This window comes from Psammomys obesus, unplaced genomic scaffold (genome assembly GCF_907164565.1).
Source record: "Psammomys obesus unplaced genomic scaffold, mPsaObe1.curated_primary_1811, whole genome shotgun sequence".
NCBI classification, from domain to species: Eukaryota; Metazoa; Chordata; class Mammalia; order Rodentia; family Muridae; genus Psammomys; species Psammomys obesus.
In genome coordinates, this window is record NW_026585644.1 from 43,560,054 (window position 1) to 43,586,775 (window position 26,722).

Genomic DNA, 26,722 nt, shown 5'->3' on the forward strand with positions numbered 1-26,722 from the left:
AGGATACCTAGAACTAAGTTAAAAACCCTGTCTCAAAAGAAAAAAGTCTTATAAGACCTAAATGGGTCTTGAAAAGCCCATTTAATAATCTAAAAGTCACACAACTGTTGCTGCTAATTATGGACTACCCCTTCTACTAATATGCAAAACATACTGTTTTTTTAAAAGATAGAAGTAAAATGGTTACCTCCATTTTCTAAATAAGATATGAACTTCGTAACAACCTTTATATAAGATTACTTAAAAAGAGAAACAAATCCAGAGGGAGAATGTTTAATAAATGGTGTTGAGACAAATAGCTGTTTTGATCAAAAATAAAATCAGTTCTTAAATCTTACACCATATAGAAAAATACATATATTATGATGGATCAAAGATTAAGAAATAAAAATGCAAATATCCCAAATTCTACACACAATTTTGGAAGGGCTGACAAGTTCTCTGAAACCCATTTATGGAATCCAGATTATTATATAGAAGAGGAACTGTTAATTTTAACTTCTATAGTAGTAAAATATCAATGTCAAATACTACACATACTTTTAAGATTAGGTCACATGCAAAACAGGAAAGATGAACACATTAACTTATTATTATTATAACGTTATAAAACCTCCAAACTGAACTAGGAACAGAAGCATGTCAATATAAATGGATGATGACTTTTTAAAAGGAAAACATCAGTTTGAGTTTGAGAGCATACCATACAAGTGTTTATGTCTATTAAGCCTTTTAGAAATGGAAACCAGCTAAATCCATAGTTCTTGAAATTCAACATATGCAATGTCATTCTCAAATTTGATTAAAATAATAAATAAAATTGTTTAATATGAGTAACTGTAACAGACTTAATCATCTATTGTAGAAATTCTAGATTAAAATGCAATACTTTCACCTGCATTAATCTCATACACAATGCAAAAACATTTGCAGATAATTACCATTAAGAATGCAAATATATTTTTACCATGGAACAAAACGTGTAATGTTAGAAATCATACATTTGTATAATCTACAATGAAGCTGCAGACAGTCTACATTATGGTACTCTATGTTAAGGTGAAAACAATATTTAAGTTAACAATAAATTTACTTGAGTCAAAATATGTTTATTACAGAACAGAATCTTATAGTAAGCAAGGCAACATTAGATCAAACATTTTAGATTATTTTTGATGAAGTATAGCTTTAAAACTGTAATAAAGATGAACATAAACTCTAACATGCTCTTCTCTTCTTATAAATGGGATGATGTAGAAAAGCAAAGCTTTAATGTATAGGGGTTGGAACCATCTGTAAAAATTGAAAAACACTGAGGTTAATAATCCATCAAAATTTTAAGATTATTTTGAATTAGTAAATTATTCTATCATTTCATGCTATTGAAAACAGGAACACAAAAGACAGCTTTTTAAATATTTGTTTGTGTGCATGAGTGTTTTGTCTGTGTACTATGTACATGCCTGATGCCCCACCAAGCCAGAAGAGGGTGCCAGATGCCCTGCACTGGTGTTAGGAGCTACTACTACTGCTGCTGCTAAAAGGAGCAGTCAGCGATTACGAAGCCATCTCTTTGGTCCCAGGAAGGAAATTCTGTATGTAAGATAAAGATTAACTGCCCCAACTACAGTAAACTCCATAAAAATAGTCTGTTAAACTGCTCTAAAAATTAACATAGTTGTGGTGCAAGCCAGGCTGTGCTGGCACACACCTTTAATCCCAGCACTTGGAAGACAGAGGCAGGCGAATCTCTAATCTCTGACAGCCAGGACTCTGTTACACAGAGAAACCCTGTCTCAAAAAAACAAAACAAAACAAAACAAAAAAATAACAGACAAAAAAACCTGTAATTTCAGCTGTCTCATCAGAGTTCACTTTCATGTTGCCAATGGTATAGTATCTTGATAGTAACTTTAAAAAGCTTAAAACTTTCTATTAAATTAAACCATTATACACTTACATCTGTATATTTCAAGGAGGTATCTCTTTATGTCTATGGTAATAAATATCTATCTATCTATCTATCTATCTATCTATCTATCTATCTATCTATCTAAGGTTTCTCTAGACAGGGTTTCTCTGTGTAGCCTTATCTGTCGTGGACTCACTTTGTAGATCAGGCTGGCCTTTAACTCAAATCCACCTGCTTCTGCCTTCCAGAGTGCTGGGACTGATTACAAGCGTGCACTACCACATCCTGCTAGGTAGTAGTTTTTAAATACATACAAAACAGAGATTTTAATAAAGTCCCAGAAACTTACCACCAATCATCTATAATTTTCAACATTTGGCAATATTATTTTTCTGCCTGGCCCTCCACAAACATTTTGCACACTGTATTTAAAGCATGTTTCCACACATAAAACCTTTAAGTGATTTTTTAAAAATTGTGTCCCTCCTTTTTTATTGGAATGAGGTCTTGTTTATGTTGTCCAGGCTGGTCCTGGAACTTGTGGGCTCAAATGACATTCCCAGGCAGTGTCCTGAGTATCTAAAACTACAGGCTGGCACCACCAATCCTGCAATGTTTTGTTTCCCCCTGCTTTCCCTCCCCCCATCATCACACTCAGTAAGATTCATTTTCTTCATACACTTTATTATTTTTTTTTTTGAAATGGGGTCTCATATAGCCTAGGCTGCCCTCAAATTCTTGAGCCTCCTACTAACCTACTCCTGAATGTTAAAATTACAATGCTAAAATCATATAGCTAGTACTTTTAAAAGATGAAATTTAAATATTCTTTAAATCCAGAATCAAAGTAAATTATAGAACATAATTTATAATTCATCTCTTTATAGCATGTTTTTGTTTATGGAAAAAAGGCTATTTAAACTAAAACATTGGTATTTTTTTTCTAGCTATCATGCTGGTAGTAAAAACCAAAGGTATGTAAATGGGCATTGTAATATATCACAAGTGGTTATGTAACCAAAACAACTTCCTTAAAGGAAAAATAACCTATTACACATTTAAAATGGCAGCTATTAGGCATGTGGTGGTGGCTCAAGCCTTTATGGAAGGAAAAGAGTTCATACAGGTTATTCATGTCATGACAGCCATGAATCAAGCCTAAGGCTGAAATTCATAGAACTTTGGGAAGGGTCTCATTTCTTTTTCCCCAACCACCTCCTAGCTATCTCAAACAAGACTATTAAAACTTTGTTTACAGTGAAAACAACTTACCTTCACATCCTGCAGATTTTTATCGGAATCCCGAGAATCCTGACTAATGTCCCTGTAGTTTCATTTATGTTTCTGAACAACCCTTTGGAAATAAATAGCCTCAAACCCCACCAAAATCTTATGTGACTACTGTCAAGTCAATGCAGTGTTGATTACTTTTTTCCTGAGCACTTCCTTCATTATCCTCCTAAAGTTAACAAGTACTAAATAAAACCCAGCCATTTCTTCTCAAGACAAGGCCTGTGACTCTTACTTGGGACTCGTATCTGGTAGTGATTGAGTGCAGTCAGAGCTTCCACTGCATCAGTTTTACACTTCCACTCCAACAGCCCAGAGAGAGTTTTAGCAGAAGCTAAAACAAAACAAACACAAACCCAGTTATTACTTACTTGTCAGCAATCTTGCTGAAAAACATGAAAACTTTTCAAGACATGCTCACTTACCTTTCGCATCGAACACTTTATATTTGATGAATGGAAGAACTTCATGGTCATTACACAACTGACAAGGAAAGGTAAAACTTTGTCAGAAATATAACTAAATATAGTTCTTTATTGAAAAGTCTAGCTTTATTAAAACAAAACAACAAATTCTTAAGTTATAATACATTTCCTCAGATTTTAAAGTTATCTAAATACTAAAGAAAGGAAGTACAATTCCAGAAAGTACACACCATTCAAAAGAAGTTATAGCAGGCTTGGTGCAGTAGTGCACGCCTGTAATCCCAGAATTCAGGAGGCAGAGACAGGCAGATCTCTATGAGTTCAAGGCCAGCCTGGTCTACAGAATGAGTTCCAAAACAGCCCAAGCTACACAGAGAGGCCCTGTCTCGAAAAACAAACGAACAAACAAACAAACAAAGGCAGTATATTTCAAAAAAGTTTAAATGAGAGTCAACTATGAAATATCACATAAACTGAAACACAAAGAGCAACACTGTATATACACTTTTCTTAGTGCCTACCTTTGTGAAGGTCTCTTCTGTGACACACAGTGGAACATTGTAATAATGCAGCACACATGAGGGTGGCTGGATTATATTTTTAGATGCTTGGCCAGCACTTGTAAAGCGATTATTTTTGCTCATTGCAAAATCTTTGTAGCTACTTGTACCATCCTCCAGCTCAAATATTTGACTTGGAACTACTGAATGTTGTTTAGAAACACTGAAGATTAGAAAAGAAAAATACAGTATATCTTGTTAGATAAAAAGCAGCAAGCTGTCACAAATGCTTCCATGAATCAAGAAAAGAAAGTGTATATAGTATATAGTACAGGTAACCACTGGAACCCAAGGGGATTGTTCCAGGAACCCCACCCCTCTGTCAAGGAAAGAACAAAAGAAGATGCTCAAGTCTCTCTATCAAATGCTATAATAGTATTCACATGTATCTATACACATCTTTCTGTATTATTTACTCTTGTAGTTTTTGAGACAGGCTCAGTATATAACACTGAGGATGACTTCGGCTTTCTGATCCTCCTGCCCCCACTTCCCAAGCACTGGGATAGCAGATGTATGCCACTATACCAGATTTTATTGCCTTCTTTATAATGCAAATCACCTCTATAAATGTTTAATATCTAACACAGTATAAATGTAAGATATACAGTTATATTATTTAAAAATACTATGTTTATGCTCCTACAGATATAATTTTTCTCATAAACATTCTTCAACTATGGTTGGTTGAATCAATAGGTACACTTGAACAGAATACATCAAGTGTATTCACTCTGGGTTATAATCAATCATTTTTATATTTTATGTATCAATTAGAAAGAAAATATATTCTCATGTTAAGAACTTACCTGTTTTAATATTGTTTTGTGATAATAAAACTAAAGACTAGGGAGACCGGAAATAATGGCTCAGTGGTTAAGCCATTGCAGTGCTATTACAGAGGATCTCAGTTCAGTCCCCAGCACCAAGGTTGACTGGCTGACAACCCTCTGTATTTCCAGCTGCAGGGAAATGAAGCCCTCTTCTGGACTCTTTGGACTGAACTTGAGCTAACATATACATACTTAGATATTTTTGCCTTTTATCCCTCCCCCACCAGAAACAGGGTTTCTCTGTTTAACAATCTTGGCTGTCCTGGACTCACTTCGTAGACCAGGCTGGTCTTGAACTCACAGAGATCTGCCTAGCTCTGCTTCCCAAGTGCTGAGATTAAAGGCATGTGCCACCACTGCCCAGCTATTTTTTTACTTTTTAAATAAAAAATACACAGAAAATTAGAACAATTACTATTAGTTCACAAGCCTTCTCCTAGGTTGCCTAGCTACCTGATGTCATCATGACCAGCACAACCAGTGTGTACACACCAGATATAAAGGTCCCCGCTTATCAATGCACACTCTCTCTGCCTTGGTTTCTCTTCCCCTGACTTCTCTCTCCCGGGGCACCTCACCCTATCTCCTCTTCTCCTACACTTTCCCACTCTGTCTCTTTCTTTCTCCACCTCTGTATACCTTTTCATACCATTTCTGTTGAGTGTGGTGTTTTAAAATATCTTACTACAATTACATAACCCTAAAATTTGTCTGTAATAATAATTGTTTCCAGCTATATGCCCAGTTACTACAACATACTCTTAAGATTAACAAGAATTTCAAAACATTCTTAACATTTATAACTTAAGACAAGTAATTACCAAACATTAAGTCTTTTCCCAAATAGTTTCACATTATTGAGGTGTGTGACAGCTCTCTCCACCGCATACTCGTCACCCATTTCTACAAGTGCTGTGCCAGGAATGGTCTTCATGAATTTTACCTGAAAACACAAAAATCCCCCCAAAGATAATTTCTTAGAATCTTACTCTTATTCTGTCCCTTCTGAGATAGCCTTAACTCTTACCAAACTGAGTCAAGATAAGGGGAGACTGTAATTGAACTCTACAGCACACAGAGCACAGGTGCACCCCAAGACTGTGTGGTCTACAGGTAATCTACTTAATTTCTCTAAGTCAGATTGTCACTCTAAAGCAAGATAATGACAGAATTCCCAGGTACGCAGCCTATTTCATCAATATTCAAACAAATATTTGAGTATCTAGTATGTTTTGATAAGCACTGTGCTAGGCACTACTAATTTAACAGTAAATATAACCATCTTCAACCTTTATATTGTAAATCAGAAATATCAAGGTAATAAATAAATTTTTAAAAAATGCCCTAGATAGGGATAGCATTACACTATTGGGTACTTAGAACAACTAAACCAAACAGTAAGCATGAGAACTTGAACACACTTTTCTAACCTGTTAGCCTCAAGGGAACATAGAGAATACATGTAAATCATAAGTTATTATTTATCCCCATCCTTTTTAGTTTTAAAGGGATACCCTAGCACTCTTTATCATACCTGTACTTGAATAAAACATATTACCAGAAATTTTCTTTACTTGAACTCTGTTGCTTTGATGTAGACAATACTTTATTCCTTGATTTAATCCAATAATATCCTTAAAATCTAGATTATAATTATATATGTTTAAGTATAAATTAATGTGGTTCTTGTAAATCCCACCCCACCCCCCAAAAAAAATTGAAAAAGAGCCAGAAAGAAAGATGGATCAGTGGTTAAGAGTACTTATTGCTCCTGTAGGTTTGAGTCCTAACATCTACAGAGTGGTTCACAACCATCCAGAATGCAGTTCTGGGGATCCAATGCCTTCTCAACTCCACAGGCACCAGGCACACACATCCCAAAACACATACACATGCGGGCAAAACATTACATACATATAAATCTTTAAAAAATTAAATCATTGGAAAAGTTTAAATATGAATAAACTTAAAGAAGTATGATGGTTTGAGTTTTGTGTTCCTTAATTCATCATTTAACATTATTAAACACCTAGAGGCTGAAGAGATGGCTTAGCTGTTAAATGCACTCACTCACTGGCTGCTCTTCTAGAGGATCCTGGTTTAATTACCAGCACCCACATGGTAGCACACAACGTGGCTGCTCTTCTAGAGGATCCTGGTTTAATTACCAGCACCCACATGGTAGCACACAACGATCTGTAATTCCAGTTCCAGAAGATTAAAGCCCTCTTCTGGCCTCCTTGTCTACCAGGCACACAACTGGCACTGATTTACATAGGCAAAACATCCACACACATAAAATACAATAAATAAAAAGTTTTTTTTTTAAATCTGAAGTAACATGAAACAGTAGAATTAGTCAACATACCAAAAACTAAATTGTGACAATTAACACAAAAGACATAGATTAAACGTCCTGAATTTAGTTGTCTACCTACCCTTAGAGCAAATATGAAGTATTTTTTTCTTTTCTTCCTTTTTTTAGTATGATGAAATAATGGAGATAACTCTTATTTTAGGACTCTCAAGGCTTTAGAATTAATGAATAAGAACTAGGAATACCAAGTTTTTAAGCCATGCTCCCACTCCCACACCAGTGACTCACATGTTTATACTGTCTTATCACTAGGAAAAGATCATTAAAATCACTTATGATAGAGGAAAACAATATTACAGTATTGAAACATTCTATCAAAGTGGGTCAATTTTAAATATTAACTGGGTGCAAATAAAAATTGTTCCTCTAAGATTATTAAGAGCTCAAAAGTTAAGAGCACTTACTGCTCTTAAAAAAAATCTGGTTTTGTCCTAGCACACACATGGTGGCTCATAGCATTCCTAACTCCAGTTTCAGAAGCTCCAACACCCACTTCTGACTTGCATGGACACAAGGCACACAGTGATGCATAGGCGTACATGTAAGCAAAACACTCATACACATTAAACAAAATGATATTCCTATCATGGTATTTAGAAAGCAAGTATCTAAAAAGACACCCCCCCCCCCAGAAAGTCAAGCTCTGAGACACAGAAATATCTAGCTCCATGAGTATAACTACTTTTTCAAATTCTATAGTTTAACATGTTAAATGCTAAAAACTGTTTGCAGTGATAAAAACTATTGACTTTCTTCAACTACTAAAGTAAAAACATCCGAAGTTGAAAATGAACTTAAATATAGCCAGTTGATCCAACATCATAGCTTGCCTGACACAGTATACTGTAGAGTATCAATATCAACCTTTTGCTCATGTGATCCTATCACTTAAGTCTAGGCTGTTGCTGCTTCTTAGGATTAGAGAAAGAATAATATATCTCTTGTTGGTATGGCAAATTTTAAATTTAGATAGAGTCCGATTTATATTAAATGTATCACATTTGTAACATCACAAAGTAGAAAAACTGCTAATATAACAGTAGTCAATTCAGGCTCCATGTTTTACTACGCTAGTAGAGGATTAAACCGCTGCTTTGGACCTTGCTCATTATACTGTATATTTAGAACATGTTTATTACTAACCAGCAAATTATTATTCCTGTAAGTTTTTAAAGCTTACATGAGTCATTACAGAAAGAACTTAGCTCCTGATAAATGTGTAGCCTTTTCCTAATTACAACTAGATATCCACACCCAAATAAACTAACAAAATAAAATTTACCTTTTCAATATTTCCATACAAGCAGAACAAGTTGAATACTCTTGAACAATTCATTTTGAGCTGATGTAATCCACTAACCATTACAACAGAACCCGAAGGACTTCCACCATGCATGTAAGAGGAAGAAGCTTGTGGTAATGGATAAGCAACAAGTTCAGGTGTGTCTCTGGAGCCCATTCTATAACGACTTGGTAAAGGCAGTAATGGACCATGAGATCCTGTAAAAAAAAGACCAAAATAATAAATAAGTACAACATATGTGTATATTTTCATTTCCAATTTATAAAAATTAGTAGGTGTACTTCACCATATAGAGGGCCAGGACCTTGTGTAAGCTGTAACCCCATCCCCACAAATTAAATCCTCAATATTAGTTTTATGGACATCAAATGAATATTTTTAAAAAAAAGCCCTAAAATATATGAATCAAATCAGCATTTATATATGTACCAGATCCAACAGACTTAGGGTTCTCATATGTATGTGTATGTGTGTGTATACACAAATTTATATTTTCAAAAGGTTTAAGACTTGTCTTTATGATTGAGGGAGCCAGTGTAAAGCTTTGGGATATGTATATATGCATGAATGCATATAATACCATAATTCAGCCAGACATGGTGACACACACCTATAATCCAGTACTTGGGAAAGGCAAAAGGATCCAGAACTGAGGGTCATCCTTAGTTACATAGAGGACACTCTAGATTATGAGATCCTTCTTAAAAGGAGAAAAAGGAACAAAACAGAAAACCCACCATACAGACACTATTAATTCTACTATATGTAAATTATAACTCCAATTAAAAAAAAACTGCCAATCTTTTAGAGGAATAAGACATAATAAAATATATGAAACTACCTTCATATAAATATAAGAAAAAAACATTTTTAAGCCAGTGTGATGGTGCATGCTTTTAATCCCAACACTAAGGAAGCAGAGCCAACTGGGTCTCTGTGAGTTTAAGGCTATCCAAAGTTACAAAGTAAGACCCAGCTTCAAACAAGCTCCCACAAAAGAAAAAGCATTTTCAGCTCCACAAAAAGTTGCCTCTATAATCTTATACGTTTGTACAATAATCTTTATAATAAAGCTGTACTATAATGTACTCTCAGTAAATGAAGGCTAGGATTCATTAGTTAGTACCTCATCTATAGATAAGTCTACCATTCCCCATTAAAACTTCATTTGGGGTGTGTGTGTGTGTGTGTGTGTGAGATATGTATGATAAAGGTGGAGAGAGGACAACACTTGCAGGAATCTGTTCTCTTGTTCTACGACATGGGCAAGGGGCTTTACACACCGAGTCATCTCACAGATTTGCATCTACTATTTAGGTCTAGTAGCTATATATAACAAGTCTAAATAATGCAGGTAATTAAATTCAAAAAGGCCATCTCACATACAAAAGTGTATGTGTATGAGAAGATGGGTGGAGAAATGGCTCAGCGGTTGGGAGCAGAGAACCCACATGGCAGCTCAGAAGTGTCTGTAATTCCAGTTCCAGGGAACCCAACACCCTTACAGACATACACATAGGAAAGACACATTAAAGAAATAAAATCGAGAACCCAGCAGAAAATATCTAAAATTCTAATAGAAAACTCTCTCTGCTACATCTTTTAATTACTGAGAATCTTCATTTCAGAATATACTTGCCAAATTTAAGAATTGTAAACTTTATCGTTTTTGCATCTACAACTTCATTTTTAAGCTTTTTTAGTGTGTAACAGAATAGAACTGTGCAGAAACCGAGGCACTAAAAGTAGCCAGAGAGTACGTTAATGGCAAATTACGAAGAACCCAAAACGCCAGGTGCAGCACTAGGGGAGGCAGAGGCAGGCGGATCTCTGTAAGTTCGAGGCCAGCCTGGTCTACAAAGTGAGTCCAGGACAGTCAAGGCTACACAGAGAAACCTATTTTGAAAAAAAACAAAAGAACCCAGAAGCAGCAACTAAAATGGAGCCCTAAAGTGCACAAACATAAGCTGAGGGGCTGAAGAGATGTTAACAGTCAAGAGTTTGCTGCTCTTCCAGGGAACCAGGGTTTGGTCAGTTCCCAGTACCTTCTGGCCCTGACCAACTTACCATATCCATCATGTCTAAATGAAGAAGGATGATCTCCCAAAATGGCTTGTCTCTGGCGACCCTTTCCTCTATCTGACACAAAAGTAGAAACATGGTTTTAACAATTTTGATCCAAGTACGTAACAGAGTTTTCACATGGGAAACACCCATTCAAAAACATCCATATACTTCATAAAGGAAATATGACTCCTGGTTAATTTTAAACATCCATTCATAGCCAATTTAAATACAAACACCAAAAGTTTAAGAAAACAATTTTCTATCTAACAAATTCCACTAGAAATTATGCTCTTGATAAATGCCAAATACAATCACACTTTCAAGTTTAAAGGTTTAGATGCTTTGCAGGAAGTAAATGTACACACTGCTAGAGCTTGACACTGTACAGAAGTTTTTACCAATACATCTCTTTAAAACAAGCTTGTAAGTGCAGTACTTTGAAAGACAGTACCTGAATCATACTATTAGCTTCAACAGCAACACATTTTCAAAGTGGGCTTCTTTCAAGAAGTTTCAGCATAAGCCAACAACAACCTGTATTACATGGTTTCACAATCAGTAAACACAGAGTATTTTATATGTACATACACATATTTACAAACACCTACTGATTTGAGAGCTGAAAATTTGCACATCACTGGCTTATGTTGTATCATAAATAGGTCGTTTTCTATTGACCATAATAACATCAAGCAGAAGTATGAGCAACCTCCAGAGTTTAAATTCGCCAAGATAAACCTAACCAAGGGGGCTACATTATTGGATGAGAATACTACAATACTCTGATTTTCAAAAACAGCATGCCAATTTCCTCAAATCTTATTTGAGAGATCATTTTTAAAAATTATTTCCAAAATAGGACTTTTAGTGTCAATTAGCAGATTTCAAATTATGTAATACTTTTAGATGTTTGCTTATTGAATAATAGTGCCCCAAACATCCTTAGCCACCCAAACAAGTGAGATTTCTGGAAGGTGAGAAATGCTTTAACTTTCATATCAGTCCAAAGAAGCCTATTCTTAATTACGTATTTTAACCAAGCTATGATATCATTAAAAGGGATTGAAGAGGGTCATCTAGAACTTTTATTCAATTAAAAATAAAACAAAACCCTCTTCACCATCCCTTTTGGCCAGTATCAGCAATGCAATAAGGCATTCATTATTGTTCTTTACATTTACAGTAACCTAAATTTTACAAAATTACTTTTTATACAAAATAGAAAGTGATCCTTCACCCACATTCTAACATATTTAAAACCTTACACTAAGTACTGAAACATTCTTGGAAATGTTTCAACAGTTACTGTGACCTCACCTCCTCAATCATTGCTTCTCTACACCCAAAAACTTTTTTCTTACATGGTTTCCCAGTATTTGTCTTAATCCTCTTAAATTAATCCAGTCTGCTGATCTGCCTAAGCAGATAACACCAAACACTTAAATTCAACTTCTTATCTCTTATAAGAACCATGTTTTTATGAATTTAACTGTTTAGGCTTAGGATTTGCTGTAGTAAAATATAGTCACATTTTAAAAAATGAAATTCTATTTTATTGAGGTTTTCTATAGTAAAGATATATGAAGATCTTTTTGTCTTTTATTGATTGTTCTGTTTTTAAGACAGAGTCTCACAAAGCTCAGGCTGACTTCAAACCCAATTCTTTGCCTCTGCTTCCCAAGTGCTGGGACTATTAGGCACGCACCACATATGACTCTCCATGAAGATCTTTGGGCAAAACAGATAATATAATTTTAATAATCTGTCAAGGCAAGCTTAGAGTCTTACATAAACTAGGTTTATATTTATAAGCTGTAAGTCTAGCCAGAAAGCTACCTATCAATAAAAAATTAGAAAAACGAGAGTATTTTTCCTCAAAAGCATAAATTATTTTACTTTGTTTATGTTATTTAAATATCTACTTTACACATTTCTAAATAGATTATCTACCTAGAATTACATGAAAAAATTAAGCTGCCTTTATAAAAGTTCAGACCTTTTATAAGAATACACATTAAAAAATGTATAAATATTTTGCTGGGTGTGATAATCCACAACTTTTATCCCAACACTCAGAAGGCAGGGGCCTGCAGCTCTCTGATAGCCTGGTCTATATAGATTGAGTTCCAAGATAGCCAGGGCTACACAGAGAAACACTGTCTCGAAAACATGACCCAAAAAAGAAAGAAACCTATTATGTTTTAATATAGGTTAACCCAAATGCAACCAAAACTATTTCAAATGAGTAAATAAAAGCCAAAGTTCATATTGAAAATTTATGTTTTCAAGAACTGTCAGTGGACAGAAGTGAGCAATTTCTCATCAACCATTTATCCTGTTGTTTGAGTTCCTAAGGATTTGGTTTCTGGTAACTGCACCACATAGACCAAGCAAATTTCCATAAGTATCAAAAAAAAATTGGGGGCCTAACAAAGCTACATTTTACAAAACAAACTTATTTACAATTTCATTCACAGATTAAATGATTTTCTGGAAACTGAAAGCTAACGGAGCCAATCTAAATCCCTGAACATGCAAAGGACCACATTGTGCTTTACTCTCTCATTTGGCTGAAGTACATGCACCAGAGTACCCACTGCTCAAGAGATTTTGGATGACATAAAAGCTTTCTAGCTAACTTGTACAGACACATTCATCTTGAATTGTTCTAACATGTGATTCAAACATTAATATTGTAGTTGAGTTGTAGCCAATACTGAAGCCCCCTTGTTTTTACAAGATAAACATTTTAATTTGTATATTCCAGAATTACCAGTTACAATTTATCAATGAAATCTATGCTTATGAAATTTAGCATTGATAGGCTATTGGTGAAAATGAATTTCAAATAAAATGTTCTTAATTTTCAGATTTATCAAGTTGAAATATATTGTACCTTGAAAAGGACATGTTATTTTCATCTATATTTGAAATGTCAAATTTTCTGGTTACACAAATTAACATAAGTAAAAAACCCTTAAATTGTTACAAAATGTGACAACTTACAAACAGCTACTTTTACAAAGATCAAACCACACAGAAAAACATCTTTTACATATAATGCACCTTTTCATTTTGTTAAAATCTCTGATCAGTGTCCATAATTAGGAAAAAACAAAAGCAAAGCAAATTTAAATGCCACAAATGTGCACTTTTTTGTGCTGAGGATCAAACACAGGGCAGTACCATGACCTGTTTATCCCCAGACAAATGCATACCTTTCTAATCCACATATCTTTAATGTGTGTGGATTGGTTGAGCATTATCAATTCCCAAGGCCTGTAGATAAACTGACCCCGGGTTAAAAGCCAATTAACAATTTAAATCTAAGCTGAAAACAGTTACATCAATGGGCAGTGAACTTTACAACATTGCAAAATGTCTAGTTTTCATAAATGAAAAATCTACAACTGAAACCTCAAGGGAAATCAGATCGATATACATACAACTTGAATAAATGGGCACAGTCTATCATGGTGTTCATCCCATGCAAGTCTGAAGTACTGTTAAATGTCGTCCTTTAAAACTTGGGGTGATGATGCATGTAGTATGCAGTCAAGGTGAATTGCAAGTCTGAGTTTTTCAGAGGGCTTTTGCTGATGCCGATGTTGTGCATGATGAGGTGTAGAGTCAGCCTGCCGGAGTCCTCTATCCTTCTTAGTGCCTCGTCCAGCTTGGGGGGAAAGTCCTTTCCATAGAGAAGCAGTGTGCAAGTTTGCAGTTTGTAAGGAATATTCTGAGTCAGTTTCCTCTCCTCCAAAGAGAGAGAGCTGCTTGGAGAAATGCAAGTCCTTGAACTGCGGGCGTGCCTGTATGTGAGGGCTCCTTGTTGAACTAAATATAAATAAACTCAGCAGGTACCAGTAGGGGGCACTAATGTCCAAGGTTAATTTCCAGCATTACACGGACTTTTGCAACAAAAGCATTCAGCAACAAGATTTTCATTTTCATTAACTAGCTCATCTCAGAAAAAAAAAAAGAATTAACTGCTTGTAAAAACTTCTCAGCAGATCCCAGTAGATTCTAAAATGTGTAAAATACCTACCTCGTCTTCCCAAATAAGGTTTAGTGTAGTCCCAACTGTCATTGTCATTCCTAATAACATTTAGACGAGTTGGCTGTTAAAAGTGAAAATAAGTAAGTTTAAACTGAACACCCCAAGTACAAATATTTCTTTGGTAGAGTGCTGAAAAGAAATACTTACCCTTGCATATTCAATTTTTAGTGTGCAACATCCGGCATATATATCAGCTCCATTGAGTGCTGCTTTAGCTTTCTGGGCGCAAAGGACTGACTCAAATGTAAAGCTCTATTAAGGAAATGTGGCTGAGGGCTTCCTAAATCTAACTGTTCTTCATTCCCAAGGAACTAAAAAGACAACCAAAACTGTGTTTCTGCAAATGTTTTCCCAGATAAATTTTTAAATAAATCTTTAAAGATTGAGAATAACAAAAGAAAACATAACATCATTACCTACATTAATCCTTCCAAAGCATATAGAGAATGGATGTAGGTTCTATCCCCCTGATGAATGGCAATCTACAACTTTGAAACAGAAAATTATTCTATTCTTAAAATGAGAATAGGTCCAAGGAAGTAACAGTGTTAGAGTACTTGGCCTAGTGTATAGAGGCCCTAGGTTTAATTCTCAGTACTTTATTGGACTATTTCATGGCACAAAGTTATCAAAATAGTAAAATTCCCTATAAGAACTAAGTTTCATTTTTTCCCTTTAAGTTCACAGGATGCGATGGTGCACACCTTTAATCTCAGCACTCAGAAATGGCAGAATCAATGGCCAGCCAGAGTTAATAAGACCCTATCTCAAAAGCAAAACAAATTTAAGTCAAGGGGGAAAAGTTATCACTTGCCAGAAATGCTCAAGCAGAAAAAAAATCAGTATGAATCACAAACAATTCTATACATCAGTAACACATTTACAAATAAAGGATATTCAACCATTGCTTGTATCCCATTTCTTTTGAATATAACAATACGCTGTACTTTTCCAACAGGGTTGCATACTGTATATAGAACATCCTATGGAACAAAAGAGTATATTTATTCATTTTTTATATTTAGAAAAAACAGTATTATATTCCATTGTTTTATCTAAAAATTAAAATTAATAACAGGGCTTTTTGTTTGTTTTTTAAAAAGGATCTCACTGTATAGGCTAAACTGGCCAGGCAAACTAAGATAGCCTCAAAGTAAGAAATCTACCCACTCCTGCCTCACCACACCCAGTTATTAACAACTTTTTTAAAAAGGGTAAAGAACAAGGCGAGAGCAGTAGTTCTCAACATTTTTAATGCTATGACCCTTTAATACAGTTCCTCTTGTTGTATTGAACCCTAACCATAAAATTATTTCATTACTACTTGATAACTGTAATTTAGCTGTTATAAATTGTAATATAAATATTGGATATGCAGGATATCTGATATGTGCCCCCCCCCAAAGGGGTCTTGACCCACAGGTTGAGAAGCACTGGGCTAGCGGTAGCTCAGCCTCTTGGTTAGGTTTACAGCAGCTGACAATCACCTGTAACCCCAGTTCCAGGGGGTTTATGATGCCCTCTTCTGGCCTCCAAGGGGACTGCACACATGTGCTGAACAGACACACATGCAGACAAAACACCCATACACATACAACGAAAATAAATCTTAAAACATTGTCTAAGCATGCTATTGCACATCTTAAATCCTAGTACTTGGGAAGCAAAGACATGCAGATCTCTATAAATCCCAGGCCAAATTGGGCTACATAAGGAAACCCTGTCTCAAAACAAAAACAATAACAACAAAAAGATGGCGGGTAAGAAAACTACACACGTTAAATACATACCACGGTGATTGGATATAGAGGGTTCTGAATAGAGAGCAGGAGAACCTTGTTGCCTCCTGATGGATCATCAGTGTTTCCTGGCCGAGTGATTCTCTTGCTTGTGGAATAGTTGAAGAAAGCCTGCTGGCCAGCAATGTACACAGGCACATCTGCAGCGAATGTCACACACTCTTTGGCACTATCGATATTTTCAAACTCCACTAGAGCCTGTCGTTTAAATGGCATCATCATCACATAGCTAAAGTAGAAGAAATATCAAAATACAACATAACTTATTTTGTGATGTAAAAGCAGACTCCAATCCCCTCAAATGAAAACTTATTCAGCTCATGCCCTACTCAAGCCCAATTAATACCCTTCCCATGCAGTAACTGGAAAACATCAAGAAAACCCATAGTTAAACAGCAGAAACTAGCTGAGCATGGTGGCATATCTGTAATCTCAGCACTTGGAAATAAAGGCAAATGGGGATTGCAAGTTCAAATCCAGCCTGTCTGAAAAAAGAAAAAGCAGAAATACCCACACAAGAGTAACTAAGAACTAACCATTCCTATATTATCTTATTGATCCCAGCACTCAAGACACAGAGCCAGGAATACCTCTGTGGATCTGAGGTCAGCCTGGTCTACAAAGTGAGTTTCTGACCAACCAGGGCTACATTGTCAGACCCTGTCTAAAAAAGCAGGAAGAAAAAGAAAAATCACAGTGCACGTTTTATGACCACAACAGAACAACATATTCCCAACTGATAGGAGTAAGAATTTTCAACTGTTTTAAAATACAATCAACATGTTTTAATCATATGGGAAAAAAAAAAATCAAGTCAGGTACTCAAACCACTCAGCTTAACAGGTATCCAGGACCCACAGCTTCATGTTAAAAACTAAAAATTAGTGCAGTATTAGTAAAAACAAACAAACAAAACAATCACACATCATTTTATAGTTCAGTAAATTAACTACCTTCTTCATTTATAAAACTCAAGAGTAATTACTACAAACAATCTGCCTAGAAGCAGTCTGGTATACTATAGGATCTCAATAGGTAACTATTATTCTATTTCTTCAGAACTTGCCTCAGTAGATGAAAACACAGCCTGGCACACAGCGGGCTAGTAAGTATATGCTGACCTAGGAGGCTGGTTAGCTATCCCCACCCACATCACTAAAAATTAAACAGTGAAACAATAAGGTCTTAGATTTAAAGCTTTATCAACTGTAATACGTAAAATAAATCCCAGCAAAGAAAATATTTCTTCTAGAAATAAATTCTTCAATGAAGTTCCGAAGTTCTTTTTTTAAGATTTACGTTTTATACATTGTTCTGCCTGCATGTGTGCCTGCAGGCTAGAAGAGGGCACCAGATCTCATTTTGGATGGTTATGAGCCACCATGCGGTTGCAGGGAATTAAACTTGGGACCTTTGGAAGAACCACCAGTGCTTTAACCTCTGAGCCAGCTCTCCAGCCCCTTGAAGTTTGGAGATCCAATACTCTTTTAGGACCTCAATGGAAACCATAAATACAGACAAAAACATTCATACACATAAATCTTTTTTAAAAAGTAAGTAAAAATAATTATCTCTCATATAACACATAAATTTTGTTGCCAAGTTAAAAATGCCCCCTAGAAGAAACAGAAAAATTAAAAATAAAGGTGCAAAAGGTACTGGCCTATAATACATTTAATTACTGTCTATTTGATCTCAGCACTAAGAAGGCAAAGATAGACGTTATCTGTGAGTTCCAGGACAGCCAAGGATGCAAGGAGAGACCCTGTCTCTTAAAAAAGTTTTCTACATCCCAAATAAGACATTAGCTAGAAGCAAACTCAAACATTAACCGGACAGTGAACAAATTTTTTAATCTTTAAAAAAATAGTTTGAGAAAGACCAAACAGAAAGAGAAACGAAAGGGCAAATGAGCATGAAGTCAGTATTTTCAATTCAACACCATGAAAATTTTTACCTACAAACTTGCTGAATAGCTAGCTGGTGACATATCAAAGTAAGTACATACTAGTCACCCCAGGGAGGTTAAAATAAGCTTAAAGCTCACTGGCAGAGTATCCGCTTAGCATATACAGTTACTTACTGTTCTGAATTCAATCTCTAGCACCAGATAACAAGCTTAGAAGTTTCCAAAGTTGGGGCTGGCAAGGCGTCTCACTGAGTAAGGGTACAAAAGCCTTAAGAACAGAGTTTAATCCCTGGAACACACAGGGTGGAGAGACCTGATTCCCTCAAACTGTACTCTGACCTCCACACACTATGAATGTAAAAAGTGTAAAAATTTAAAACAAAACAAAAAAGGTTCCAAAGATGGCAGAGACTTACAATCCTAGCACTCAACAGGCTGAGACAATGAATACAAGTTCCAAGCTAGCCTGCCTTATAGGGAGACCCCCACCCCCCGAATCAAAAAAAATAAATAAAACAGGAGGTAGATGTTTTTTTCCATAGAAAAGCATACATAGGCAAACAATACATAACAATGCTAAATACCAACTTGAAGAAATCAAGCAAGGCTTGCACAATCCTGTTTTCAATGCCTGTGAATCCCTGCTGTCCTTACCATATTGTCCCAAATTTCTCCAGTGCTTCCACAAGGTCTGCTTCCACCACAGACTCACAGAGCCCTCGAACATGAACAACAGGGGAAACAGAAACCTTATGATGACTTCCACCTCCCTCCTAGGGAAGAGAAAAAGATTTTCCAATTAACTTCAAGTCTAAATTGCATCTTTCAATAAATTCAGCTCTACATTATAAAGCAAACACACACAACACTAACTAACTTACAACTTAAAGGTAGCAAAAAGAACTTCAAAATAAACTGAATGAAATATATTTGATTTGAAATTTATTTCTAGTAAGTTCCCCCTACCCTTTCCTTTATTTTCCACTCTTAGGCTTTGGTTTTTCAAGACAGGGTTTGTCTGTGTAGACCAAGTTGGTCTCAAACACAGGAATATGACGGTCTCTGAAATGTTTATTTCTTTAAAAAGAGTGATTTTGAGACTAGCAGCTCAGCTCAGTGGGTAAAAAGCAAAGGCACTTGCCACCGCATCTGACATCAAAGTCCAATCCCCAGAATCCATACATAGCAGGAGGAAATTGATGGCACAAAGTAAATGTCTTCAAAAAGTGTTCAGCCAGTAAGATGTGGTGTAACTGAAGTAGGCGGTGGGCTCTTGAGTGCTTAATACATTTTTGTTTGCCTTACATATTATATGATGATATTCTGTAATTTTACAGTTTCTAGCTCATAAAATACTCAATATTACTTCCCCTTTTGCACTTTATATCTGGATAAACAGACACATAGACACTTTTCCCTTTCAACTATAATAGGGTTGTGGGCATCATGATACTTCATCCCTAAATAGCTCAACATTCCTAACAATAATAATAATCGTTTACATAACCTTTACCATTTTCATAAGACAAAAATAATTCAATGAGGTAAACCTAACAGTCTGTCTCCTTTCATTCTTCTCCAACTGTCTATCATATGGCTTCTAAATGCACTTTTTAGTCTATTATAAAATTCACTTTTTGAATTCAGTTTTGAGTCTTAGTCTCATATTACTATATCTTGGCAGTAATTTTTGAAGAGGCCTTTTACCTTTGCCAGTTTTTCTCTAAGAATTGCCTATCATGAATAATAACTATGAGGAATACAGTGCAGAAAATGGCTAGTTTTCAAATTGGTCTTTCCTCACAAAAAATGGATTATAGACCAGTTTTTTAAACTCCCTCAAAAGCATTCACTTACTATCTACACTACAGTCATTCCCTGAAAGCTGAGGCACATGAAAATGTTATTTAGTCTACATAATATATACAAATCACGACTTTGTACCCCATATTATTGTCAAGAAAAAAAATTTTAAGAGCACTTATAAAAGAAAAGCTAGAAGATGCTAAATAGTATATAGTATTTGGGGGAAAGATGATTTTTCTCAACCTCGAGGCAAAAAAACAAAACCAACCTCATACTCCTTGTACTTTCTTACTCCCACTCAATCTACAACTCTTAAAATTATCTACATTGGTATTTCTCTAGCTTTAATTACATTCCCATTCTTTTTGAGACAGGGTCTCACTATGTAGCCTTGGCTAGCCCAGACAGAACTCACTAACCTTATTTCTAGGGAGTATGCTACTCTGCCATATCCATCTTACTTTCTATCTTTCATTTTTAAAAATTTTAAATTCCAGTTATTTCCAATTGAAAAGCTGACAATCTCATATTTTCTTTTTGGTTTTTTGAGATAGGGTTTCTCTGTGTAGCCTTGGCTGTCCTGGACTCACTTTGTAGACCAGGCTGGCCTCCAACTCACAGCAATCCACCTGCCTCTGCCTCCGAGTGCTGGGATTACAGGTGTGCACAATCACACCCACCTATCATCTTTTCAAACTATATTTTTACCACTCCCTCCAAGGCTGTTTTTCTATCCTACTTCTACCCCAAAATAGTACCTTCTTAAACTCGCATACATCCAAGGCTAGCTTAAAACTTGCTATGTAGCAGAAAAAAATGACCCTGAATTTCTGTTCTTCCTGCTAAGATTACAGATATGCACCAAAAAAATATATACCAACCATTAACAACACTCTTGCTAAATAACCATTCTATTTGATATATAGCCATGACAAGAAATCTGAGCTCTTCTACACCACAGAGCCTCTTTTCCCCACCCTAAAATAAGGTATGTGTATATGCAGCTGTGGTATCAAGGAGCACAATGCTTCTCTCATGCTACACAAGTACTCTACCACTGACCCTTACCTCATCATCCTAGTACTTGATTTCTAAACTAGTGGGTAAAGCAGGATTGATAATCCCTACACCTATACCAACTAAACTGGATGTGGTAGAAACACTCACAATTCCATCACTCACATAACCAACATCCATGGTTCAAGGACAGACTATTTACCTATTAATACTTTTGGCATGTCTTCTCCAGGTTAAGGAATCATTTTTAAATCTTTTCTCCCATAGTAGTCTTTCCATTTCAATTTTGTGATACTTTAGGTTCTCTTCTGTTCTTTTGTATCTATTATTTCCCAACCTCAAAGTAATATTCCAGATGTATATAATAGCAAATGCAAAAATCCTTTCAATATAAGCATGCTTTTTAAAATTTTTCATTCCTTTCTTTTGGCAAACTGGGTCAAGCTACAGCGGATCCCCACTAATAGGCTCAGGCTTGTCTAGTCATAACCATGCTAATATACATGCCACTCAAAGGCAGTCTCAAGAACAAATTCTCACAAGCCAATCAAACTTTTTTCTATATGGCTATAATCTTTCATTTGGAAATCTTAGGGGTAACAATATCATCTTACTGTTTTACTACCTTACAAGTCTACTTACTAAACTTAAAAAAAAAAAAAAAAAAAAAACCTAAGTAGTTAACTTATTAGCAAATTTATGATTTTTGGCACTTTCTGTTTGGGCAATTCTGTTGTTACTGTTATTTTGACAGTATCTTGGGAGCCCAAGCTAACCTCAAACTCACTATGCAGCTGAGGCTAGTCTTTAACAACTGATTATCCTGCCTCTTCCCAACTGCTAGTTCATCCCTGACTTTTCTTGGCTTTCTGTATAGCCCAGGCTAACCTCCAGCCTCTGTCCACTTAAAAGTATTAGAACTGCTGTAATTACAGGTATATGCCATTGTACCTGGCTCTTGGCTTTGTTTTTAGGGACTGTTTCACCACATTGCCCAGCCTGGTCTTGATCTCCTAGGGCTCCAGTTAGGCTCCAGACTTTTAACCTCCTAAGTAGCTGGACTATAATTATAATGCCTGGCTGGCTATCACTCAATCCTTGATTTGTCTGTTTACTCACTAGAATACAATACTTGAAAAACGATCTTCAAAATAAATTGGCACTCCATCTTAATTTATTTTTGGTAAATAAATTGGTTTTGATAAGAGATGCCATTAGTATGAAGGTCTAGGTTTCTTTCTGAAAATTAAGATATAGAAACTAATGAGCTTGAAGATTATGCCTGATAAATTATGCCTGCTGCTTATAGAGACTAGAGAGATGGCTTTGCATTATGGTTGCTTCTGAAGAGGACCCAGGTTCCATTTCCAGTACCACAGTTCACAACCATCTGTAACTCCAGTTCCAGGGGATTTGAGGCCTTCTTCTGACCTACATGGACACTAGGCATGTAGGACACATGTAGGACACTAGGACACAGTGACAACATGCAGACAAACATACAAAATCAATTTTTCAGGCATGGTGACACACACCTTTAATCCCAGCACATAAGAAGCAGAGGAAGGTAGATCTCTAAAGAGTTCCAGGCCAGTCAGGGCTAAAACAGTGAGACCCTGTCTCAAAAATAAATCTTAAAAATCATATGCTATTTATTCCACAAGAATAAAGTATAATACATGCCATGAACTTCTATAATGAAGCTTTGTTGAAAAGTGAAACCCAATGAAATAAAACCCCTGGGAGTTTGTGCTCTATGAAAAGTACAGTAAACACTGTCCAATTCAAACCATTCAAATCAATCAATCTCAATCCCACTCTCTCTCAGTCTCCTCTTCCTCTCCTCCCTCCAGAGTCTTGATCTGGAACTCACTAGATAGTTCAAGTGGGCTCCCCACAGCAAAGTTCCTGAATTCCTCCTCTGTGGGTACTGGAATTAGAGGCATGCACCACACCCAGGCTTCATATTTCTCTACCTTCAAACACTGAGATCATTGCTAATGAGCAATTCCTACTTTAACTGTTCCTCTTAGTCACATTGTTCTTTAGTTATTGAATCATAAAAAGTCAACAACCTTACTTTTCACTTCACACATTTACAACCTGAGTTGACGATAGTTCAACACTGTACCTAATCTGCATTTATTCTTTTAACAGTCTGACCACAGATGTATCTCTTCTATAGGCTAATGACCACTGAGGTTGGGCTAACTCTTCTGTTAAACGAAAACCACATTTCAACATGATGGAGCACTAGACTCTCTACCTTAATTATGTACACATTTCATTAACTGCAATGATTTCAAAACAGTACTGAAAATTACATGGAAAATTTTTGAAAGTGGGGGTGCTCAAGAAATGGCTCAGCTGTTAAGAGCACTGGCTGCTCTTCCAGAGGACCTAGGTTCAATTCTCAGCACCCACATGGCAGTTCACAACTGTAATCCAGTTCCAACTAATATGACACCCTCACACAGCATACACACAGGCAAAAATACCAATGCACATAAACAACTCATTTTAAAATTTTGATAACGGAAAAATGAGTCTCATTAATCTTCACATTAGCTTATCAACTGTAGTGTTAAATTAATTTACTGGAGAGGAGTGTCGGTAGGGTCAAAAACAGTCGCACTGCCAACATCACCCTACAGGCTTGGCCCCAGTTATGCAGTTAAGTGAAAGCACCTTGTTCTTGAATTTGTAACTACCATACAGTAGCTCCTGTCTTGGTCATTTAAAAGTTGTTTTAATTAACTACAGCTTCCAGTAAGGAAAGACTTTCATATTTTACAGACTAGGAAAACTGAAGGGTAGCAGTAAGCTGACTTTCTCAGCGTCACAAAAATTGTATGCTTACCACTAGATTCCTGATCTTACAAGCCCTTGTCCAATGTCATTTTCACTGCTTAACTATAGTTCATTATGTATTTCCCTCCTAGCATTGAAAAGTAACTTTCTGTTGTTGTTTTTGAGTCAGGGTTTCTCTGTGTAGCCTTGGCTGTCCTGGACTCACTTTGTAGACCAGGCTGGCCTCAAACTCACAGTGATCTGCCTGCCTCTGCCTCCCAGAGTACTTTAACTACAGGCGGGTACCCCGTTCGGCTTCAAAACATCACTTACAATATTCCTATTTCTAAGTCTTACAATGCTTGATTGTGACCCCTAAGAAATCATCTCCTTTATTTACATTTCCAAGGTACATTCTGAGTATTTCAAAAGCTTGCTAGAAAAAATCCAAAAATAACTAACTGCTAAGAAATTATCCGTAATCTTGGCCAGTTGTGACTAAGTAAAGTTACAACAAGAAAAAAAAATCCTTAAAAAAAAAAAAAAATGTGGTCAAATTTTGTATAGAATTGTCAGAATTTTTAGGTAATTCAAACTGGGCCAGTTGTCAATTCAAACTGGCTCAGGTGGTCATTGCTGCCAATGACCAAGGTCCAATCCCTAGAGCTCACGTGATGCAAGTAGCTGTCCTCTGAGCTCCACACTCCAATTCACATACAAATGAATCCAATTAATTTTTCTTTTTTAGTTCAAACGGGGAGAGGGGGGTTAAGAAAGGGCTCATACAAAAACCACACAGCACTCTTGCATAGAGGACCAGAGTCTGACTACAGCACCTGTAACTCTACCAAGGAGTTCAACTTAGAAGCTGCCACGGGCACTTGTTATGTCCCCGCACATGTAACTAAAAATGTTTTTAAATTTAAGCTAGACCAGTAAAAGTTTCAACAACTTTGGAAAGATGAGCTGCCTCTGATTAAAAGGGCCGGAACACCTTAATGCTGGAAGACGTGTGCACTCCACAAACTTCCGCTAACATTTGCTCTCAAATTTATTAAATGTTTAAAGACATTTAATATCTTAAATGTCATCTATCTTAAGTCATCAAGACAGTTTAAGGGGCCCCAAAAGGGACAAAACCATTCGGATCGGTTTGTTTCCTTAAACTGCACGGAAACTAAAGCTGTGGGTTATGCTGCCCACATTCTGTGGTCTCTGATGAAGGAGGATTCAGGGAATGTGTTTAATACAGCTCTGAATTCATTTCCTTCTCCTGCGGAGAAGACCTCAAGACCCCCTCTCACCTGCCCACACACTTTGGTAACATTTCGCAAGTGTAAAACCATCTTGAGCCACTACCCGAGAAGGTAGTGGCTACTCGGCCTCTTTGCCCACAAAGACTTTTTAAAAGAAAAAGTTAAAACTAGCGAGGGAACTTGGGTTCGGGGGAGGAGGGGGGGGGGCACAGGGCGGAATCTGTCATCCAGTCGCGCCTTTCCAGGAGCCCCGGGCCCTGCAAGCCTTCCCGTGGCGGTGCCCGGCGTTTGAGGATGCCGTAGGCTGGCCGGTCCCGGCACAGCCTGGTCCAGGCCGGAGCCGTCCCACCTAACAAAGGGCCGATCCCGCCGAGGGCACGCGGCGAGGCCTCCCAGAGCGGAAGCGACACGCGCCCCCGCCCCGCGACCCTCCCCGGGTTCGGGGCCCCCCGCCGCCCACTCCGGGAGGCCCGACGCCCCACCCGCCGGCGGGATCCGGGGAACGAGGGCCGTGAATAACTAATAAGCCCGAGTGCGCGCAGCAGCTCGGGGAGGCGGCGGGCGGGCGGCCAGGCCGGGCCCCGCCGGAGGGGACGTGGCGCCGCGCTTTGTTACCGAGGACTGGGGCATGCTCCGCGGGCCGCCGCCGCCGCCGCCGCCGCCTTCTTCATCGCCGCTCCCCGCCTCATCGCCGTCGCCCTCGTCGCCTTCCTCGTCGCCGTCGCCCTCCTCGCCGCCGTCGCCCTCGTCGTCGCCGCCGCCGTCGCCGTGGTCGCCGCGGCCGCCGCCGCTGCCGCCCTCGCCGCCGCCGCCGTCGCTGTCGCTCCCCGCCTGGGGCGTCGCTTCCTGGCGGTTCTCGCCCTCCTCCGCCGAGTACACGAGCTCTCCCTCCTCGGTCTTGAGGCGCTTGGCCTGGCTCTCGAACTCCCGGTCCTCCTCGTACGTCTCCTCCTTCGGGGAGGACGAGGTGGAGGACATGGCGGCGGTGGAGACGGCGTGGGAGACGGGCCTCAGAGGTCGCCGAGTCGTCCCCGCCGCGGGCTGCGCCTCCTCAGCGCGGGTCTGAGCGGCCCCGGCGTCCTCCGCCGCGCGCTCCAGGAGCCCGTGGCTGAGGAGGGAGCGCGGGCTGAGGGGACGCTTCCCTTTATCACCCAGCCAGCCTCCGGCCTCTCCCTCCGCCAGCTTCGCCGAGCCTCCCAGCCCCGGAGGGGACGCGAAAGTAGGGATGGGGCCGGGGCCGTCGCTTCCGGTCTTCCCTCCTCCCTAAACCTCTCCCCGCCGCCCAGGCGGAGCCTCCACCCCGCCTCGACTGCCGCCGGGC

The 26,722-nt window shown here is 37.8% G+C and overlaps 1 protein-coding gene across 1 annotated transcript; it reads right to left on the reverse strand.

Moving 5' to 3' along the window:
* Window positions 1-257: 257 nt before the first annotated feature.
* On the reverse strand, window positions 258-26,697 carry Hnrnpll (heterogeneous nuclear ribonucleoprotein L like). The gene is made up of 13 exons (XM_055618666.1): window positions 26,017-26,697; window positions 19,187-19,305; window positions 16,615-16,852; window positions 15,720-15,807; window positions 14,972-15,066; window positions 14,813-14,885; window positions 10,768-10,839; window positions 8,680-8,897; window positions 5,842-5,963; window positions 4,149-4,350; window positions 3,628-3,685; window positions 3,438-3,536; window positions 258-1,293 (listed from the first exon to the last, which is right to left on the reverse strand). The coding sequence occupies exons 1-13, from the start codon at window positions 26,377-26,379 to the stop codon at window positions 1,238-1,240; spliced, it is 1,803 nt and encodes a 600-aa protein (XP_055474641.1). The 5' UTR covers window positions 26,380-26,697; the 3' UTR covers window positions 258-1,237.
* Between the last annotated feature and the right edge of the window lie 25 nt (window positions 26,698-26,722).

Coding starts and splice junctions, on each gene's coding strand:
- Hnrnpll (XM_055618666.1), bottom strand. CDS start 26,379: ATGTCCTCCACCTCGTCCTCCCCGAAGGAGGAGACGTACGAGGAGGAC. Junction 3,537..3,627: donor TAAAGTGTTCGATGCGAAAG/GTAAGTGAGCAT, acceptor GTTTTGTTTTAG/CTTCTGCTAAAACTCTCTCT. Junction 1,294..3,437: donor CTACCAGATACGAGTCCCAA/GTAAGAGTCACA, acceptor CAATTTTTACAG/ATGGTTCCAACCCCTATACA.